The sequence below is a fragment of the Ostrinia nubilalis genome, chromosome 1, assembly GCF_963855985.1.
Source record: "Ostrinia nubilalis chromosome 1, ilOstNubi1.1, whole genome shotgun sequence".
NCBI classification, from domain to species: Eukaryota; Metazoa; Arthropoda; class Insecta; order Lepidoptera; family Crambidae; genus Ostrinia; species Ostrinia nubilalis.
Window position 1 is genome coordinate 10054875 of NC_087088.1, and position 22828 is coordinate 10077702.

Sequence of the window (22828 nt, forward strand, 5' to 3'; positions counted from 1 at the left end):
TAGTTTAAAAAAACGATTTCAGTTACTTAAAAAACTGTGCATGTAATTCATTTTTATAGAAATCACAAAAAAAGAGTTAGTAATGAGCTACTTATGTTTAGTAGAAATTTTAGTTATTAGTAGAGCAACATAAAATTGACTTTAGTAGTTTTTCTAATTGCATCGCAAACTCATTAGCGTTTTATTATTTACAAAACAAGTAATAGATTTTATTGTTATTTATTTACTCTCTAGTTTGATTCATTCTTAAAATTTGGTGCTTTATAAAAATCCTCTTTTTGTCAATGTTCTAGTGTGCAATAATATTAGCATTTTTCAATCGAACTAACCAAACAAAATGTCTGCTGAATCTGATATGGAATATTCTGACAACGATGGCGATGACTACGACTATTATGGCGAACAGGACGATTGTGATATGGAAGCAGTGGATCGTAGTAAATCGGATCCTGAATATTTTATATATTCCTGTCTCAAAGTGGAAGAGGTAGAAAAGCTGTTAAATGAATCGATTGAATTGCTCAGCAACAGCCTTCAAGTTACGCCTTCACTTGCCAAGGTTTGTATAATTTTAGGCTCAATATAATGTGTTAATTGTTTTTCACGGTGAATTCCTTAAGTTTGTGTATGTTGCAGGTAATGCTACATGCATATGAATGGAATGCTCAAGAGATAATAAATAAGTATAAGGAAAATGCGAACGAAGTGTTGGTTTATAGTCGTGTGAAGCCCCGTGTGGCCTCGCTGCTGCAGGCCAGCGCAAGTCGTGCTGTCTGCGCCGTGTGTGCGAACACTCCTCCTATTCATAAATACAGTGCTTTAGCTTGTGGACATTATTTTTGCAATGACTGTTGGGCTATGCACTTTGAAGTACAAATTATGCAAGGTGAGAGATATACCATAAAACTTGCATATTCGTATTTCTTAGCTTGATGATTTATGTCCAACTTCATACGTACTTCAAGCTGTACTTTTAGCTGTTTTAAATTTTTCGTATACCTATGTTTATTGCACATTTTAGGTGTGTCAAATACCATACAGTGTATGGCTCAAGATTGTGAAGTACGGGCTCCTGAAGACTTTGTTATATCTCATGTTCCAAAATCAACACTGCGTGAACGCTATCAACAATTTATGTTTAAGGATCATGTGAAATCTCATCCACAACTAAGATTTTGTCCAGGACCTAATTGTCAGGTAAAATTTAATTATTTGATGGTATAACTAGCAAATATTTGAAAAATTTATAAATAGTACTCTAAGTCAATTATGTTATTATCATTATTGTAGTGGATTTTCCGTGCGTGGGTGCGTGAAGGTGCTCGCCGTGTAGAATGTCGTGGCTGTGAACTGCTGACATGTTTTTCATGTGGAGCTCCTCATCATGCTCCTACTGATTGCTCTACGATCAGACGTTGGCTGACCAAATGTGCTGATGATTCAGAGACTGCTAACTATATCAGTGCTCACACCAAGGTAGGTAAAAGCACACGGAAAATAGAACTTAACTGCAATTTTTCATCAATTTGTTGAAATGTTTTCCAAATCGTATTTTACAAGACTATACCAGAAAAATAAGTTCAGTTATTGGAAATATCGCCTGTACCCAGCTACCCAGTATCATAGAGGATGAAATATACTCAACATCAAATAAACCGCACCTTCCGCGACGCGAACTTTAAAGATTTTCTTCTGACACAATCATAGTGCTCCAACAATATTGGTGTTATTTGAAAGCCCAACAAATATCCTTTAAGAAAAACACATTTAATTTTTTCATAAATGATTAACATATACCATAAATGTGACTTGAAAAAAGACCTCACTTTGGGCTCACCTCTGGGATCAATTAGACCAAATTTTATGGTTATAAAACCAAATAATGATCACACGTGTCCTCTTTAACAGATGGATAGCGATTAATCCCAAATTAACAGTTTTATATCCATAAAAGTTGACTCAAGCGTAACTACCTATTTTTTGAAGAAGTGACTCTGGATCCTTCTAAAGACACATTTTTGGGGTAAAAACCTTTCCTTTAATGAAATGAAGGTTAGAACTAGGCTTTTAAATGGTGCCAATATTGGTGAGAAGTGGGGATGCATACGTTTGAAAGGGCTTGTCGCGGGAGGTGCGATTTATTTGATGTCGAGTGTAGGATTTGTTTTTTATTATTATTATGTATTTGTTTTACAGGACTGCCCTAAATGTCAGATTTGCATAGAAAAAAATGGTGGCTGTAATCATATGCAATGTGGAGCTTGTAGATTCGACTTCTGCTGGGTTTGTTTGGGTGATTGGAAGGCGCATGGCTCGGAATATTATGAATGCAGTCGTTATAAAGAAGACCCTAATTTGGCCAATGATAGTCAACATGCTCAAGTATGACTCCCAGCCGACTACAACTTTCTGTTGGCCGATACTTGTCCATACTGATTAACAACCCGACCGAACTATTGGCCGACAAAAAGTCTGTATGCGGTTAGGCTAAGTGTATGTGTATACACATAGCCTACTTATATCCATATCCATACCTAACCTAATTTATTTTTTGTAGGCACGAGAAGCTCTTAAAAAATATTTACATTACTATGAGAGATGGGAAAATCATGCTCGATCTTTGAAATTGGAAGAGCAGACTTTAGCTAGTCTCAAAAGTCGCATTAATCAAAAGGTATATACTGCTATTTTCTAAATGAAACTTAGCTATTAATCCAAATGAAACTTACGCTATACATAATTTTACCCAATATATCAGGTTATGGCAGGAGAGGGTACTTGGATTGACTGGCAGTACCTATGGGACTCCGCTAGGCTCTTGAAACGCTGTCGCTACACCCTCCAATATACTTACCCATTTGCATATTATATGGAAGTTGGACCTAGAAAAGAACTGTTTGAATATCAACAGGTTTGTTATTGCAGTTTGTCATTATGTTAATAATACTAATTGGTGTCTAACTAATGAGTGACTATACTATTTTATTAAGATTGTAAGTGATTTGGTCATAGTTAAATAAATAAAAATAGTGAATAATACTGTCAACATGCTTTGTTTACTTAACGAGTAAACAATTGACATAGTTAACTGAAGTATACTTTGTAATCTACTATTGCTCATTAGTTGTATGTACTTGTATCTATTTCAGTTTTATTTTGTGTTTCAGGCTCAATTGGAAGCTGAAATAGAAAATTTATCATGGAAAGTAGAAAGAGCAGAGACCACTCATAGAGGAGACTTAGAAAATCAAATGGATATAGCTGAAAAGAGACGTACAACATTATTGAAAGACTTTCTAGAGTTGAATACAAACTTTGCCTCCAGTAGCAGTAAGGTGTAAATAACCAGAAATCTCGAAACCTTAATAAAACGCATTTATAACCATAACTAAGAACATCAACCAGCATGTTGTTTATGTACTTGTAAAAGCTAGATTTTTTGTTCTGCCAAAGTATATTTATTAACATTAAATTTGCAATAAAATAGTGAATAATTAGTGTGTTTGTTTTAATTCTCTATGATAAATTGTCATTAAATTAAATAGGAACAACTTGGGCTATTCGGGCATTCACTGTAAAATCACGTCTTATGTAGAGGCGTTTGTACCGGAAATACCTAATTGTGAAAATTTTATTGTGACTTCCGGTCTGAACTTCAGGTTAAAAAAATTATAAAACAACACTGCCGTTTAAATGAAAGTAGGTACTAAATAGGTTCAATTTTCTTTAATACCTCAGATGAGTGATTACAGGAACTTTACAAATAAATAAAATAGGTTTAGGTTTATAGAACTTTATTCTCATAAGAAAATTACATTTCACTTATACTTAATAGTAAGATAAAATACAAAATTAATACTATCAACTTACTAACAAACATTTTAAACAATATTTATTTTAGTTAAGTATTCCAGGCTTGGTTAAATAATGAGCTTAGTCAGTCAGCCACTTTTACCACATTTGCCTTATTATTTACATATTATACTTCTGTATTTAATTATTCTATGATTGAGCTAACGAGCTATAGGGTTTACTAAAGTTAAATAGTAGTTTTATATTTTTTTATTATGGCAATACCAAGTTAGTATATCAATCAAAACCTCTACTTGTCTATGGTCAGTCATCAGTGGCCATCAAAATGGCTACCACGAACGATTCGAAGGCGCCTGTGCGCCAAGTAAAAAGAGTGCAATTTGGTATATTATCACCAGATGAAATCGTAAGTTGTTTATTTATTACATCTATGATGTAATTAATGAATTATTTGCATGAAAACAAAACCATGTAATGTCTAACACGTTGAGGAAAAAGCTCGTGTAAAGTGGCACGCAGTTATTGTTCTGTGCTGGCTTGTAATAATATTGTGAAGGCTACACACTACATATCTTTACTTATAATAACTAAACGATACCATTACATGGATTTTGTAAGCAAAACTCGTGTTAGTTTTGTGACTCAATGTTACTCAATAGTATGTGCGTGGTATTTCCCCAAAGTAAGTTTGAGATAACATTACTTTCCAGCGACGTATGTCAGTTACGGAGGGGGGCATCCGCTTCCCCGAGACGATGGAAGGTGGTCGTCCAAAGTTGGGTGGCCTTATGGATCCTCGACAAGGGGTGATTGATAGGAGCTCCCGATGTCAGACATGTGCAGGAAATATGACTGAGTGTCCTGGACATTTTGGACACATTGATTTAGCTAAACCAGTCTTTCATATTGGTTTCATCACAAAAACAATAAAAATACTAAGATGTGTATGCTTTTATTGTTCGAAGTTGCTTGTCAGCCCAGTAAGTATACAAATAAATAACCTTATCATTCAGATGTTTAGTTACAACAACATGTTGATCTTGGTACTTAACCTTAAGAATTTTTGATACTGTGTATAATTAGGCTGGATTGTAATGAATTTTTGTGAATGAATAATGCCATTGCATTATTTCTTTAGATCAAAAAAGAAATTGACCTTGCCTTGACATACACTGTTCTATTTACTTATTGAGATTTCAAATATTTTCCCAAAAGTTGGTTCCCCTTTCTTTGCCTTCATAATTTTGGAACCTCATGTGTGATGCAATATTATTTCAATAAATGTGACCTTTCACTTTTGTTGATGTCTATTTTAAATTCCTGTTCTAGTTCATATTGTTGTAGAAAACAATCAATACTATTCATATTTAGTTTATGAACTGAATTTAATTATGTTAGGAATTATATTTTTATTGTTTATTTTAGACAAATCCAAAGATAAAAGAAGTGGTTATGAAATCAAAAGGACAGCCACGTAAAAGACTGACTTACGTCTATGACTTATGTAAAGGCAAAAACATTTGTGAAGGAGGTGAAGACATGGACTTAGGAAAAGAGGGTGAAGAAGGTAAAAGAGGCTCTGGTCATGGTGGTTGCGGTCACTACCAGCCTTCCATCAGACGGCAAGGGTTAGACCTCACAGCAGAATGGAAACATGCAAATGAAGACACACAGGAAAAAAAGATTATAATTACTGCAGAGCGAGTGTGGGAAATTCTCAAACACATAACAGGTGTGTTGATACTGCTCAATCTAACTTATTTATTGCATAATGATTATTATCATGCTTATGTATATTACGTATTAGGGTTGCCAACTGGCAAGCATAGAATAATATTGAAAAGAACCACCTTTTTCTTCAGAAGTCACTACACAGTACATATTTGTTTCCATGGCATGGCACACATAATATGGTGACAATAAAGTTAAAGTTTTTTAAAATAAATGTTTGGGAAAACTACAATGTAACCTAAATTGAAACATATGGTTGGCAACCTTACATGCAATTAAAATGTATTTTCCTTAAACAAGTATTTTTGCATTCTTAACCTTGTTGATAAGTTGTAAACTGACATGTTTTTCTCAATTTATAGATGAAGAATCCTTCATACTGGGTATGGACCCTAAATTTGCAAGGCCCGATTGGATGATCGTAACAGTGCTCCCAGTTCCACCACTGTCAGTAAGGCCTGCAGTTGTTATGTTTGGGGCTGCTAAAAATCAGGATGACTTGACACACAAACTTGCTGACATCATCAAATCAAACAATGAATTGATGCGAAATGAACAGTCAGGAGCAGCAGCTCATGTCCTGGCTGAAAATATAAGAATGCTACAGTTTCATGTTGCCACTTTTGTCGACAATGATATGCCTGGAATGCCAAGGTAAGTCTATAATATCTATAAAATGACTTATTGTTTATGAGTTTAATTCCAAGAATATTTCTAAAATTCATTATCTCTTTCAGGGCCATGCAAAAGTCTGGAAAACCACTCAAAGCAATTAAAGCCCGTCTGAAAGGAAAAGAAGGCAGAATCAGAGGAAACCTGATGGGAAAACGTGTAGATTTCTCTGCACGTACTGTAATCACGCCCGACCCGAATTTACGTATTGACCAAGTGGGAGTGCCCAGGTCTATTGCACAAAATTTGACCTTCCCAGAGTTGGTCACTCCTTTCAACATTGACAGAATGCAAGAACTTGTACGGCGTGGTAATGCTCAGTACCCAGGTGCCAAATACATTGTTAGGGAAAATGGAGAGAGGATAGATTTGAGGTTTCATCCTAAGCCATCAGATTTACATCTGCAATATGGCTACAAAGTGGAAAGGCATCTGAGGGATGATGACCTTGTCATCTTCAACCGTCAACCTACTCTGCACAAAATGAGTATGATGGGGCACAGGGTTAAAGTGCTACCATGGTCCACATTCCGTATGAATTTGAGTTGTACTTCTCCATACAACGCTGATTTTGATGGAGATGAAATGAATTTACATGTGCCACAGTCTATGGAAACCAGAGCTGAAGTAGAAAATATTCACATAACTCCACGACAAATTATTACGCCACAAGCTAACAAACCCGTCATGGGTATTGTACAGGACACATTGACTGCTGTAAGGAAAATGACCAAGAGAGATGTATTCTTGACCAAAGAACAAGTAATGAATCTTCTCATGTTTTTGCCAACATGGGATGGTAAAATTCCACAACCTTGCATTTTGAAGCCTCAACCACTTTGGACAGGCAAACAGATATTTACTTTGATCATTCCTGGAAACGTAAACATGATTAGAACCCACTCTACACATCCAGATGAAGAAGATGATGGACCATACAAGTGGATTTCACCTGGAGACACAAAAGTAGTTGTGGAACATGGAGAACTACTTATGGGTATTTTGTGTAAGAAATCACTTGGTGCCTCAGCAGGGTCTCTGCTTCACATCTGCATGTTGGAGTTGGGTCATGAAACTGCTGGACGATTTTATGGTAACATTCAGACTGTAATCAACAATTGGCTTCTATTAGAAGGCCATTCAATCGGAATCGGAGACACAATTGCTGATCCCCAAACCTATTTAGAAATTCAGCGAGCTATCATCAAAGCTAAAGATGATGTCATAGAGGTCATTCAAAAAGCCCACAACATGGAGTTGGAGCCCACTCCTGGTAATACACTGAGACAGACATTCGAAAATCAAGTAAATCGTATCCTAAACGACGCTCGTGACAAAACTGGTGGTTCTGCTAAGAAATCTCTGACAGAATATAATAACCTCAAGGCTATGGTGGTGGCAGGTTCCAAAGGATCCAACATTAATATTTCTCAGGTTATTGCTTGTGTAGGGCAACAAAACGTTGAAGGTAAACGTATTCCGTTTGGTTTTCGTAAGAGAACACTGCCCCACTTCATCAAAGACGACTATGGTCCTGAATCCAGAGGTTTCGTAGAAAACTCGTATCTTGCCGGCCTGACCCCGTCTGAATTCTATTTCCACGCTATGGGAGGTCGTGAAGGTCTTATCGATACTGCCGTGAAGACTGCTGAAACAGGATATATCCAGCGTCGTCTGATAAAGGCTATGGAGTCTGTAATGGTCCATTATGACGGAACAGTCCGTAACTCTGTTGGGCAACTGATCCAGTTGAGATACGGCGAAGACGGTCTCGCCGGTGAAACTGTCGAGTTCCAGAATCTTCCCACTGTTAAACTGTCTAATAAAGCTTTCGAAAAGAAATTCAAATTCGACCCATCTAACGAGAGGTACTTGAAGAGAATTTTCAATGAGGATATCATCAAAGAGCTCACAGAGTCTGGATACGTTATTGCGGACCTTGAAAGCGAATGGGAACAGCTATGCAAAGATCGAGAAATCTTGCGACAGATTTTCCCTAGTGGTGAATCTAAAGTTGTATTGCCATGCAACTTCAAGAGAATGATTTGGAATGTGCAAAAGATCTTCCACATCAACATGAGGATGCCCACAGACTTGAGTCCCATTAAAGTGATCCAAGGAGTGAAAGATCTTCTGAAGAAGTGCGTGATCGTAGCTGGAAATGATCGTTTGTCGAAGCAAGCTAATGAGAACGCGACATTGCTGTTCCAGTGCTTGGTGCGGTCTACTCTGTGCACCAAGTTTGTGTCAGAGGAGTACAGGCTTTCAACAGAAGCTTTCGAATGGTTGATTGGAGAAATCGAAACTAGATTCCAGCAGGCGCAAGTAAACCCTGGCGAAATGGTCGGTGCGTTGGCTGCTCAGTCTCTCGGAGAACCAGCTACACAGATGACACTGAACACCTTCCACTTTGCTGGTGTGTCATCCAAAAACGTAACTCTCGGTGTGCCGCGTCTAAAGGAAATCATCAACATTTCCAAGAAACCCAAGGCTCCTTCTCTAACCGTATTCTTGACTGGAGGTGCAGCCAGAGATGCCGAGAAAGCTAAAAACGTTCTCTGCCGACTGGAACATACCACATTGCGCAAAGTGACAGCAAACACTGCTATCTACTATGACCCTGATCCTCAAAATACAGTTATTGCTGAAGATCAGGAGTTCGTCAATGTTTACTACGAAATGCCGGACTTTGATCCCACTAAAATTTCGCCGTGGCTGTTGCGTATTGAATTAGACCGCAAGAGAATGACAGACAAAAAATTGACTATGGAACAGATTGCAGAAAAGATCAATGCAGGGTTTGGAGATGACTTGAATTGCATCTTCAATGACGATAATGCCGAGAAGCTGGTATTGCGTATAAGAATTATGAACAATGAAGACAACAAATTCCAGGATAATGACGAAGAAACCGTAGACAAAATGGAAGACGACATGTTCCTCCGGTGCATTGAAGCCAATATGTTGTCTGACATGACACTCCAAGGAATTGAGGCCATTGCTAAAGTATACATGCATCTGCCTCAGACAGAAGCTAAGAAACGAATCGTCATCACTGAGCAGGGTGAATTCAAAGCCATCGCTGAATGGTTGTTGGAAACTGACGGTACATCTCTGATGAAAGTATTGTCTGAGCGCGACGTCGATCCCGTTAGGACTTTCAGTAACGACATCTGTGAGATATTCACAGTACTGGGAATAGAGGCTGTCCGAAAATCAGTAGAGAAAGAAATGAACGCTGTGCTGCAGTTCTACGGTCTTTACGTGAACTACCGTCATCTCGCTTTGCTTTGTGACGTCATGACTGCTAAAGGTCATCTTATGGCTATCACTCGTCACGGTATCAACAGGCAAGACACTGGTGCCTTGATGAGATGTTCATTCGAAGAAACAGTCGACGTACTTTTGGACGCTGCAAGCCACGCTGAAGTCGATCCTATGAGGGGAGTGTCTGAGAACATTATTATGGGTCAATTGCCCCGTATGGGAACCGGTAAGATTTTTTCTTTGATATTCTAGTAACATTGATTTGTATAACGTGTTGCTTTAAATTTACTTAAGTTTGTATATTCTAAATGCCGTTTCTTTGGTTTCAGGATGCTTCGATTTACTTCTCGACGCTGATAAATGTAAACACGGAATGGAAATGGGAGGATTAGGCGTCGGAGTCGCGGGCGGCATGTACTTCGGTGTCGGCACCCCGTCGATGACGCCACTCATGACGCCCTGGTCGACGCAGAACACTCCGGGATACGGCAGTAGCGTGTGGTCTCCTGGACAAGGTAAACATATAATCGTTCCTTCGTTCGTTTCAGCCGAAAGACGTCCACTTCTGGACAAAGGCATTCCCCAAGGATTTCCACAAAGACCGGTCCTGCGCCGCTCGCATCTAGGCACCTCCCGCGACCTTCACCAGATCGTCGGTCCACCTAGTGGGAGGCTTGCCCACGCTACGTCTTCCGGCTCGTGGTCGCCACTCAAGAACTTTCCTGCCCCAGCGGCCATCAGCTCTACGAGCTATGTGCCCCGCCCACTGCCACTTGATTTTAGCGATTCTGCGGGCTATGTCAGTCACTCTAGTTCTCCTACGGATCTCCTCATTTCTGGATCGATCTGAAACACATAATAAATGGTTTGGAAAAAATATTTAAATGACTGGAATGAATTGAGCATCAGTACTGAACATGCAACTTTGTTTCCAGTCGGCAGCAGCATGACTCCCGGCGGGCCGTCGTTCTCGCCGTCCGGAGCGTCGGACGCGTCAGGCCTGTCGCCGGCGTACAGCGCGTGGTCGCCGCAGCCCGGCTCGCCAGGCTCGCCCGGCCCGCCGCTGTCGCCCTACGCCTCGCCCGCCGGCGCCTCGCCCTCGTACTCGCCCACCAGCCCCGTGTATGCGCCCGCGTCGCCCAGCCTCACGCCCACGTCCCCGCACTACTCGCCCACCAGCCCGTCCTACTCGCCCACCTCGCCCAACTACTCGCCCACCTCCCCGATATATTCGCCCACGTCCCCCAGCTACTCGCCCACGTCGCCCGGCTACTCGCCCACGTCGCCCTCGTACTCGCCCACGTCGCCGAGCTACTCGCCCACCTCGCCGAGCTACTCGCCCACGAGCCCGGCCTACTCGCCGACCTCTCCCAGCTACTCGCCCACTTCCCCCAGCTACTCGCCCACGAGCCCCTCGTACTCGCCGACGAGCCCGTCGTATTCCCCGACCAGTCCGTCGTACTCGCCCGCGTCGCCGGGCTACTCGCCGTCGTCGCCCAGCTACTCGCCGACCAGTCCGGTCTACAGCCCGACTTCGCGCAGCTATTCCCCGTCGTCGCCTAACTACACGCCCACGTCGCCCGGGTACTCGCCGACCAGTCCCTCGTATTCGCCCACTTCGCCGACTTACTCGCCGACTTCGCACAGCTACTCGCCGTCCTCTCCGAAGTATTCGCCGACGTCGCCCAATTACTCGCCCAAGTCGCCGTCGCTCGCCGGCACCAGCCCCAACTACTCGACGCCGACGAGCCCGCAGTACTCGCCGACGAGCCCGGCCTACTCGCCGTCGTCGCCGCAGCACCCGGGCAGCACGCGCTACTCGCCGTCGTCGCCGAACTATTCGCCGTCGTCCCCGAACTACTCGCCGTCGTCCCCGGGCTACTCGCCGTCGTCCACCAAATACTCGCCCACGTCGCAGACGTACACGCCGACGTCGCCTAACTACTCGCCGTCGTCGCCGGCCTACTCGCCGTCCTCCGCTGGGCCCTCTACATATTCCCCCAACTCTCCGTCGTACACTCCGACTTCACCCAATTACGATGATGGCGACGATTAAACGGCTTTTTAGTGACCTATTTTTTCTTGATTATAATGATAATCGATATTGTTACAAATGAAGTAATGTACTGAACGCGATGTTTATAAGCTTGTAAGTAGAGCATATCAATAATGTAATCATTATAAAAATCCATTATACAATTTATGTAATCTAAGTAAACCTGTTTTGTTACCTTGTTACGGTTCAGCATTTGTGATGTTTCACTTCTCATTTATCTTTATTTTTAAGGTAATTATAATTTAATATTTAGAGTAATAAAAACATAAAAAAATTAATGTAAGTGATTTTATCATTCTTACCGATGATAGTGCCCGTGCGAAAGACGGTTTCCAAATTCGTATTTTATAAATATGCTCCAAGACTTCTTGAACTTGACCAAAAATGACTTTAAATGAAAATAATTACATGTTGTTAATAAATGTTTATGAATAAACAATACGTATATTTTTAAGGCTATTTATTACTATTATATTGCCGTCAGCTTCTTCCATATTATTATCCGCGCCTCTAAAGAATTTACTGACTTAAGTAGTATTTCCAGATCGGACTTGTTTTAATTATTTCCGTACGTTGCTAATTTGTTTTGGACGCGTTATATCATTAACGCCATTGGTCATACTTTTATGACAAAAAGACGTAATTACATAATCTATTTTTAATTAATTGCATCGAAATCCCCGCACCAAACGGATCCAGGATTTTTTTTATGAGAGGTATTTGACCGCAATCGATATTTTATCTAAAATCTCTTCTAAAAATGTACACACGCCCACACTGTTAACTATCCATTTCCGTTTTTGCTCTCGCTCTAAACAAATGGCGATTCTTTGCGATAGAACGAGATGACATGACTTTCAATGGGCAGTTAACACTGTTGGCGATAGTACACCTTTCCGTCGCCTGGGATCAAACGCGGGAGAGAGAAACCTATAAGATGTCATTTACACAGAATATAAATTACGATTACATTTACGAATTTAGAAATCTATGTACCTAGGTATTATATTTAACTTTAACTATTTTAGCTTAGTGTATTCTAATTTTCATCATAATCCCTCTTTTCCACTTCCCGTTTCCAACGTGAACGTCGAACATGAAAAAATAACCTTCATAATCTTTGTCCCATTTTTAGGGTTCCGTAGCCAAATGGCAAAAAACGGAACCCTTATAGATTCGTCATGTCTGTCTGTCTGTCTGTCCGTTCGTCCGTCCGTCTGTCTGTCCGTCCGTATGTCACAGCCATTTTTTTCCGAAACTATAAGAGCTAAGCTATACTGTTGAAACTTGGTAGGTAAATGTATTCTGTGAACCGCATTAAGATTTTGTTGCAAAAATAAAAAATAATAATAAATATTGGGGGCTCCCCATACTTAGAACTGAAACTCAAATTTTTTTTTCATCAAACATACGGGTGGGGTGTCTATGGATAGGTCTTTAAAAATGATATCGAGGTTTCTAAAATACTTTTTTTCTAAACCGAATAGTTTGCGTGACAGACGCTTCTAAAGTGGAAAAAAGTTGGTCCCCCCCCCCCTCTAACTTCTAAAATAAGAAAATGAAAAATCTAAAAAAAACATATGATGTACATTACTATAAAAACTACCAACGAAAATTGTTTTGAACGAGATCTAGTAAGTAGTTTTTTTTAATACCTCGTAAATCGTAAACCGCTTATTACCGCGTAATGTTTCATACAAATAACTTAAATAAAATAAAAAAAAATTAATTTCATAAATCAATGGTACGGAACCCTTTGTGCGTGAGTCCGACACGCACTTGGCCGGTTTTTTAACTGTAATTTTTTTTTACTTTAGTTTACGAATTTAAATCGTGAATTAAAATTACAAATTCATTGCATTATTATTTTTAAAAAAAATTTAATGACTAAAACCAGAGACACATTTACGTAAGAAAGTGTCATATTTTAGCTTGTAATCCTTAATTAAAAAAAATGAATAAAGGATTTGATGCAACCGAACACTAACGATTTTTCTTAGGTAGAAGCCCATTGCGTTTTATTATGTACAACTCTGTATTTGAAATTTAAAACCATGTTAGCCTAGGCGCAGACCACCGATTTTTAGTTGGCCGAGAGTTGGGTCGGGCTGTTAAACGGAGATGTATGAAAGTGCGCACATTACACCGATTTGCTATCGGCCGATTTTTCATACAAATTAAAATCGGGTCCAACTATCGGCCAACTAAAAGTCGGTGATCTGCGCCTAGGCTAACAGATAAGTATGTTTAATAGGTAAATGTGATCTTATTCGGACGGTCACATACATAAAGTAGCTCATTTTATTTGTTTAAGGGTAGGATATAGTGTCATTTATTCTGTAGTTTATAACAGTATCTATGTTACGGCTAAAGATAGTTGTGAACATAAACTTAAGATTAGCCGGCTAAACTTAAGTTTATCTTCGAGAAGCAGCTAAAGTTCGATAGCATGTTAGTTTGCGTCGTGATATTCCATCTTTAGCCGGCTAATGTGCACATTAGCCAAAACGAAACGGCTAAAAATGTATTCGATGGGCGCGCCCAGGCCGGCGGAGGGCTTGAGGGGGCGGTGGGAGACAACGCGCGCGCAGTTTTACTTTGTTTTAATTTGTAATTTTAAATACCTACAGAAGATTCAATTGTAATGACCAAATGGTTTCTTATTATTTTATTTTAATGATTAGGTAGATATTGTTTTAAGTGATTAATATTTTGTTATTGTAATAATTGTAATTTTGAATACCTATTACCTACATAGGTACATAAAAGTATGTGTAATGAAAGTGATTATTTTTTAACACGTTCCGCCGCGGTGACGGCACATAGGTAAAGTAAAGGTGGAATTCATTCATATTATGGCAGTACGGGTCTCGCCGTTTTCACGAAAATCAATCTAAAAATCACTACGGCAACAACCGTCGATTTTACATTAGAGTTTCATAGAGAGCAGACTTGTTGTTGCAAAATATTTTGAACAACAGTACGGGTAGATATAGGTGTATGAAACATTTATGTGAAGATTGTTAGTGTCATAGTGGACTGGAGTACAGCGTCGGAACGTGTTAATAAAGTTTTCGTGTCAAAATAGTAAACATTATTACATTGTTTCCTTTTCCATTTCCTTCTACATTTTTAGCCAAGGGCCTGCGGTTACACTTAAGTTTAGCCGGCTAAAGATAGAAGAAACTAACATTAACACCTCGTCGAAGATAAACTTAAGTTTAGCCGGCTAATCTTAAGTTTATGTTCACAGCTATCTTTAGCCGTAACATCTATATTACATAATGTCGCACCATGGAATTCAATCGACATTTAATGGATTGATAAGACAACCCTTGTTTCACTAATGAACATAATAAGTAGGTAGATCAGATATTAGTGTATCTTAAATGTATTCAACTTTTTAACTATTAAGGCTTGATATTGAAGTGTCTTTAATACTCGATCACGAAAATGCTATCGAAAGAGAAGCGCTCACGTCTGAAACCTACCCTTACTTATTTGAAAAACCAAACATTTGGTGTAGAGCACTTCTTCTTATTTTTCTTCTGAGTACATTTATTTAATACTAGCTTTCCGCCCGCGGCTTCGCCCGCGTGGAATTTTGTCTGTCACAGAAAAACTTTATCGCGCGCGTCCCTGTTTCAAAAACCGGGATAAAAACTATCCTATGTTCTTTCCCGGGACTCAAACTATCTCTATGCCAAATTTCATCAAAATCGGTTGCGAGGTTTAAGCGGGAAAGCGTAACAGACAGACAGACAGACAGAGTTACTTTCGCATTTATAATATTAGTTGGGATTGTAAAACATACCAATTAATGTGAAGGATTTAAATAAATGAAATATACTGGAATATGAATTGTTTCATTTTCATCTCATGTGGGTGAAAAAAACTAACCAAGCAGAAGACAAACATTAGACGCCATTAATTTATTTAAAAAAGGAAAAATAAATACATCTTTTTATTCAAATCAATTTATTATGAAATCGGTTCTAACAGTTAATATTACTTACCCTAGCCCGATACAAAATGCCATTGAAATCTTAATTAGTGTGTTATAGTTTTGGAAGATAAGTTCTGCTTGAGTGCATTTTGTGTATTAACTACGTAGGTTACATTTGAATTAAACTAGAACTATTCTTATAATTTAATTAACAAAACTTTAAACTAAGAAATATTATAACAGAAACAATGTCTTGAGCGATTTGAGCTAGAAAACACATTAATTTTAAAAATATATAAAGAGGAACCAATTCTGTGAATTGGTTAAAATAATGAGGATTTATCCGATTTCATTAAAATATTGTAAACTATTTACAATGTGGCTTAACTAACATGAACAATATTATGTTGTTAAAATACAAATTTACATCAACTTATACACCCGTAACTATTGTGCTTTTAATTCTCGAACACAGCCATTTTAGTTTCTATAAGTTACTGTCCAATTAATCTACTTCTTACACATTTATGTATTACTAATACGTAGATAGAGAATAGACTCACTAAAGAAAATACAAAATTAGTATACGCATGAGCAAAAATATGTTACTTTTTCAGAAAGAATGACATAGGCTTGGTACTTTTTAGTGGTTATGTACCTACCCAGATATTTATTTTAATTGAAAATTCAAATAATTCAACAGAAAAACCTAAAACTCTACCTTGGCAAGCATACATTTCAAATTAAAGATTTCCATACTTTAATTTTCCTGTAGTAGGTGGATGACTTCTTTTACTTTACTCTTACTCCTTAAAAATAATACTGGTATGGAAGCCTAGATTGAAGCCGTATTGGAGAGAGATTCCTTACTTCCCTCGATAAATTTCGATGATTCGATCCTGGTCGACATACTCGAAGATGTGCGGCGCGTCCATCAGGATGCCGACCGTTCCCGCCGTGGTGACGATGAAGAAGATGTAAAGCTGCAGTCTGTCGATCACCATAGCCACGTATTTCCAATCCTCGCGCGTCTGGAAAGTTGTAAGGTAAGTATTACAATTAGTTGTGTTGTTTGAAGCTGCCATATCAGGCATTTGCCTTGGTTTTATTTTTACTATCTCTATTGGGGGCAATAACCGGTACTTGTACCTACCAAGGAACGGAAAAATACTTATTTACCCGGAAGTAATCTCGTGCCAAAGCTTTAAAATTATCCAGTCGGAACTCTAACGACTCTAAAGTCTAACGATGTATTATGGAAAATACTAGAGTCGTACTACCTTAATGTCAGTCAATAAAAAAGAAACTTACCTGAATGTACAGATCTTCATTCCTCAAATGCTCTGCAATAAACTCTACAGCTTCAGTCGCTTTAGCTGCTTCAGGCGACAGCAGCAGTGAGTCTGAGCTCTCGGACTCCCGTCTCTCCCCGCCTAGGCCCAGGCCCCCAAGAGCTCCCAGGCCGCCTAGGGCTCCGACTTCACCACCTCCACCGGCTGCGCGGTTAATCTTGCAGTTTGGATGGTGAAGATCCGATAGTTCCATCGCTTCCATCTTACTCTGTTTGGCGCCAATTGCACTAAAAATTAAACACAAGGTAAGAATGAAAGTAGGTAGTACCCATAAAGTTAATATTCCTTCGGAATAGAGCAACAAAGAATGAGCGAGCGAGATGTCACTATCTGCAACCCTGTGTGATAAAAAGAGATGTGTGATTCTATCATCGTCACGTCAATAGAACCATTTTTGCAAAAGATTTGACAGGCAGTGACACATAGAGGCACAAAGCAGAATTTCAAATCACAGTTTTTTCTAAAAATTTCGTAAAATCCTGTATAGTTTTGGAATTTTTTTATTGTAATACAATGGTGACCTGTTCCGTCCTTGATTGTGATGTAAACCAGAGAAATAATCCCGCAAAATATTCATTTCACAGGTAAATTTATTGAAATCGACACCTCCAAACTTTAGCTTTATTTTTGTGAATGCGCTTAGAATTTTAAGCACTAAGTGTGATAATTATGTTCTTTAAACATTAATTTAAGTTGTAAGCAAAGATTTCATGCACATAATCCAGAATTTATGAATATTTTGTGTAAAGAAATAATTTTCGTTTTACACTAGGGCTGTACCACAATCGATAAATATATTTTGTGCACTGTCTATCACAGTCACCTGGGAATGTAATAATATGAGTTTCTGACTATTATAATAGGTACTAATTAGTAAAGTATCTTTCAGATTTCCGACTAACGAAGATGTAAGAAAAACATGGCTCAAATTAATTAATCGTCCAAATTGGATTCCAACTAAATATGCCACTTTATGTAGCAAACATTTTGATAGTAAATGTTTTCGAAAAATTGGAGCCAGAATCACGTTGAAAAAATGTGCAATCCCTACAGAGTTTGTTCCGGTAAGTTTAATTAAAATAATACTATTTCTGGCAATAAATATTTTCATTTTCATTTTCTTCTGATGATGTTTCGTTGGTTAGTAATGTCAATTTATTACCTTGATCTGGTTGTTTTCATTGTTTTGATAAAAAATGTTTAACTATAAGTTATAATTAAACTATGATTTCTATGAAATTTTTACATTATTTTTTACATTATCGTCAGAATTATCATTTTTAATTATTGACTTACTCTTACTAATTAGAAATCAGAAAGTTTGTATGGATGTCTTGATGTTTGTTGCTCTTTCAATTAAATCAGTTAAATCATTTTAATCTTCTGAGTTTTATTTTTATTTTCCACTCTCCCATATACGGATTGTATATGGACATTCTATCCTATTTTAGTTCCATTAATATTACTACTGTTAGGTGTTAATTAATATAAATCGATATCGATATTCATGTGAAAAGTAACGACATACATCACTAGCATGCACACATATTTATATTTACACACACAAATGACATCTCATTTTTGGTTTCGTTTGACAGCTCGTGATTGTTGCTCTATTCCGAAGGAATATTAACTTTATGGTAGTACCTAAACCTGAAAATTGTATTTTATTCATTTTTTATTTTTAAATAGGTATAGGTACAAACGTCACGTCAAGCTATATTATTGCGAGATCGTACCCATACTTAATAGGGCATTGCTTAGTACCACTGTGTAACTTAACTATTTAGGTAAGTTTACATAAAGATGAATTAAAACTAACCTTATGTGCTTTGGTAAATCATGGGGTGCAGCAGCGTGGGGCGGAGCGCCCATGCCAGGCATCTCCATCATCCAGCGCAGGCGCGTCTTGCGCGGCCGCCGCATGAGCAGCGCTGCGGGCAAGTAATGCAGGAAGACGCTCCGTATCCACAGGGGCATCCTGAGAACATCATGATTCGCTAAGGCTTTTGCATAACAGGTCCTATAAATATTTAAAACATTACTGTTAGCAGCTGTGTAGCGGTTTAATATCACCACGGTGGTTATCTATCAGCCTTAGAAGATTTATTTATAGTAATTCCAAAAGATAACGTATTTTAATTTATGTACCAGTATCACCCAGTACTTAGTCGAGCATTGGTGAGTTGCGTGAAGTTTATTGTGTCTCTTTAGATATGATTCAGCTTACATTTTTGTAAATAGACGTTTAAATGAGCGACACTTTCAATTTCATGATACAAAAGTGATAAATATTATTATACCTGTGTGTCCTTGGACCTCTGAAGTTCCAGTTGATGATGATGACAGTTACAAGAATACTGACGGTGTTCATGATGAATGTAAAGAGCAGATACTTGGCTATCAGAGGCAACACGAGCGAAGTCGGCGGAAGAATCTTTGACACCAGTAGCAGAAACACAACTAGTGACAGTAAAATGCTGATACCCAAGGTTACCTGAAAGATAAATGTATTAAACAAATTGAATTCTGAATTGAAAATAGCATTTCATGGCAGATGCAAGGTAAAGTATTACCTTTTCACCAGCTTCAGCAGGCAGATAGAATACGAGGACGCAAAGGAACGAAATCAAAACAGTAGGCAGGATCAAGTTCACAGTGTAGAACAAAGTTTTCCGTCTGATGATGATGTAAAATGTAATATCAGTTTCGGTGGGGTGGTTTCCCTCATAAATATTCAAGTAAGCCGGTACTTCGATTATATCCCACGTTCCCGATTTCCAGTAATCGGAGAGATCCACGAAATTCTTGTTGTTGTACAGCGCGAGTGACACTTGATCTCCGTTGAACGTCCACGACCCGAACTTCATAATACAAGTTTGCTGGTCGAACGGGAAGTATGTCACGTCAATAGTGCAAGAACTCTGCAAAAAAAATAAATGTAGTTAGCTCGTGCATTAAAGATAAGGTTAAAATAATACCTATCGAATATTTATTACCTGATAAATGGCAGGTGGTACCCATAGCACTTCGCCGTTTGGATATATGAGAACGTTAGATTTATATCGCACCTCGTAGTTACCGTCAGCGCTGTAACAAATAGATAGGCCAATGATTTTTAATATCAAATTCATAAAATGCTAATTAACTTTCTGTAATTAGCACATACTTGTTGAATAGCACGATGTCAGGTTTCCAAACCTTGTCGGGAGGTAGACGTAACACGCCTATACCACCATAATCAGCTTCATCCCACATAAGCTGATAGTCCATCCATACTAAACGCAGCCATACGTTCGACTTCATGATTTGATTCTTCTCGTTCTGAAAATAAGGCATGTGGTTACCTTCATGCTATGTTATGGTTCCTTAGGTTTAGTTTTCAACTTTAATACAAATGTGATACATACAACGTTGATAAGCTGTACAAAAGCGAGTCCGAATCGCACATCGACTTTCTGGGTCATATTCTGCACAGGGCGGATGAGTTTGTTGTACCCACGGAACAGGTCGCGGACTAGCCGCTCCTCGTCTTCCGAGCACCATCCTGGAATAAAAAAAACATATGCTACGTGATTTTTTCATAATCATCAACACCAGGCTAGTAGCCACTTTAGGAGCACAACCACGGGAAAAGTGGTGCAGTTTACATTTTAATATGATTGAAAAAACCTTCGCAGTAAATATGGGAGTGTAGAGAAACTACGATAGAAACTAGGAATGTGAAAGTATGTATACCTACCTAATTTAAATTATGAAAATAATTAAGCAAAACTCAAATCACAAAACAGAAAAGCTTTTATATTGCTCTGCGTAAGACTAAAATAAATGATTCAAAAACAAAAGATTCTCTAGAGAAGAGAAACTGAATCATTGATCGATTTTATACGAAGATGGGGTAACTAATTCAGCAGCATACGTAGTATTATTTTGAACACATCGTAAGAAAACATCCTCCGCCCGTGATGCTGTGCGGCGACGACAGATCAATAAGGGAACAGCCGTGAGATAAATGTCACATCTGATACTTGTCAACATTTTATAGAGCGGAACATCGCTTAATTTCATTAAATCGTTAAATAATAATACTTTTATAACTGTACAATATTAACTGACTGTAAAATTAGTAGACCAGTGCAGTTGCGACTCTTACAAATATTAATGCATACTGGTTTTACTGAAAGATTTATTTTATACGCGAAGCAGTGATTTTCCAGAGACATCAAATGAATAAATTAAAGTTTATGAAGCGGCTTATTTAATTAAAAGTATTTAATCAGTTGTTATTAACACAAATTCAATTAATAACTTTGATCATTAATTCTAATAAGTTGAAATGAGAGATATTGTGAAGAAACTTTGTCTAATTAAAATAAAAAGTGCAACTCTAGCAGCCATTTTTTGATTTGATTATTTTTCCTTTAATGGTTTGTTATTAATCGTATAATGCAAGTACCTGAGTAGAGCACGGTGAGCAGCGCTGCCGCCAGAAGGCAGGCACGCGACCCGCCCAACATGGCGCCGCGGACTGCCGCACGCAGCCGCCCGCCCAAGCTGAACTCTACGCTGGGCGGCGATGCACTCATCGCTCGACTATTCTCTATCGTTTTAAAATAATATAAAAATTTTGGTAATTTGAAAATGAATTACTCTTAGGCCCGGTTTTTTGATTCGTAGTTAAAATAACCAATGGTCAAATTTGACAGATGTCAAATGACAAGTGGTTAAATATCAGAAAAAAATGTTTTTCGAACAATGGTTAGCTCGACTTTTAATACATTTTTTAACTATTAGTTAACATTTTGTTAATATTTAACCATTAGTAGCAAAATTTAACAATTTGTTATTTTAACTATGAATCAAAAAACTGGGCCTTAGTATTAGGTACTCGTACTACTCATTAAACGATTGTCATTTTGTATTCGTTACTGTCTCTTTATTATGTTTTCATTACTTGTCTCTTATTGTGTTTTCCTTACTTGTCTTGTTTTATGTAATGTAGTAAATGTTTCAATGAAAAAAAATCAAACCTGGTCAGTTGAATAACACTCCATGATGTTTGACCACACGTCGAGATGAAACACTGTGGCTGTAAGAGTCAGCAAAATGGCCTAAAATTATCTAATATTTAGTAGGTAGGTAAGTAAAAGCTTTTTTTCACACTGCTCTGAATTTCTTGGAAAACTGGCAAAGTTACTTTTCGATATGTCTTAATTAGGTCAATAGAAACTAATCGGACTAACCAGGTAGTTATAATTATAGGTGTAAACCTATACTTTAATTGAAACGAATCGTAGATAGTAGGTATTGAGTATTTTCATGAGACAATATTAAGTATCATAACCTTAAAATGATTTTCGAGTGATGCCAAGATTGTTCCGCACACTTCCGCTCCCTGCACTCACCTGCATGCCGCCGCACGCCCACTCTCGTGCTAATAAAGAGCCAGGTTGCATGGGCTTTGTATCGCCAGGAAGTGAGTGCCCGATGCAAACGATACACAACCTCTTTCAGTAGCAAGTAGGTAGGTACCTAGCTATAGCACGCTACTATGATTTAACCTTGGTATGATGATTAAAATTTGATTTAAACTAAAGAGGTTTGGAGAAATCGAACAATATCATAAATTCTACTTTTCCATAATTATGTTCTCATATTGGTGAGTTATGTGGAATTTAACTATGTTGAGTATTTCTTTCATTAATTAGATGTTTATTTTCAAACTACCTACTTATATTCAGCTTTCAGAGGAAAGATATTAGCCACGCCTAGAGTTTTATTTCAAATCGATTTGAGATTTTGTTAGCTGTTCAGATTTTTCAGAAAATAGGAGCTTTAATATGAGCTTGCTAAGCTCATATTTGTGTGACTATCTACAGTTGACTATCAAATAAGTTAAAAGCAATCAACTGTTATGTAATCTAAAGGACTCTACCGGTCCTTTATAATTAGTAAAAAAGCAATGATTATATGAATTTAGGAGAACAGCTA

The 22828-nt window shown here is 38.2% G+C and overlaps 3 protein-coding genes and 1 long non-coding RNA gene across 4 annotated transcripts; 3 read left to right on the top strand and 1 right to left on the bottom strand.

Moving 5' to 3' along the window:
* Positions 1-129: 129 nt before the first annotated feature.
* On the top strand, positions 130-3497 carry LOC135071751 (potential E3 ubiquitin-protein ligase ariadne-2). Its single transcript, XM_063965543.1, has 9 exons — positions 130-199; positions 294-559; positions 637-886; positions 1022-1197; positions 1291-1476; positions 2197-2382; positions 2558-2674; positions 2759-2911; positions 3168-3497. Exons 2-9 carry the CDS (start codon positions 338-340, stop codon positions 3339-3341), a joined length of 1464 nt encoding a protein of 487 aa, XP_063821613.1. The 5' UTR covers positions 130-199; positions 294-337; the 3' UTR covers positions 3342-3497.
* A 615-nt stretch (positions 3498-4112) lies between these two features.
* Positions 4113-11993, top strand: LOC135071760 (DNA-directed RNA polymerase II subunit RPB1). Its single transcript, XM_063965553.1, has 7 exons — positions 4113-4219; positions 4524-4793; positions 5239-5545; positions 5907-6198; positions 6282-9709; positions 9813-9998; positions 10419-11993. The coding sequence occupies exons 1-7, from the start codon at positions 4139-4141 to the stop codon at positions 11537-11539; spliced, it is 5685 nt and encodes a 1894-aa protein (XP_063821623.1). The 5' UTR covers positions 4113-4138; the 3' UTR covers positions 11540-11993.
* Positions 11994-15782: 3789 nt separating this feature from the next.
* LOC135071767 (acetylcholine receptor subunit beta-like 1) lies at positions 15783-21355 on the bottom strand. The gene is made up of 9 exons (XM_063965567.1): positions 21294-21355; positions 20248-20384; positions 20007-20161; positions 19837-19927; positions 19414-19761; positions 19141-19334; positions 18660-18818; positions 16797-17064; positions 15783-16516 (listed from the first exon to the last, which is right to left on the bottom strand). The coding sequence occupies exons 1-9, from the start codon at positions 21352-21354 to the stop codon at positions 16352-16354; spliced, it is 1578 nt and encodes a 525-aa protein (XP_063821637.1). The 5' UTR covers position 21355; the 3' UTR covers positions 15783-16351.
* LOC135071772 (uncharacterized) lies at positions 17192-18216 on the top strand. Its single transcript, XR_010257320.1, has 2 exons — positions 17192-17421; positions 17727-18216. It is a non-coding gene; the product is annotated as an uncharacterized LOC135071772 (long non-coding RNA).
* Positions 21356-22828: the final 1473 nt, after the last annotated feature.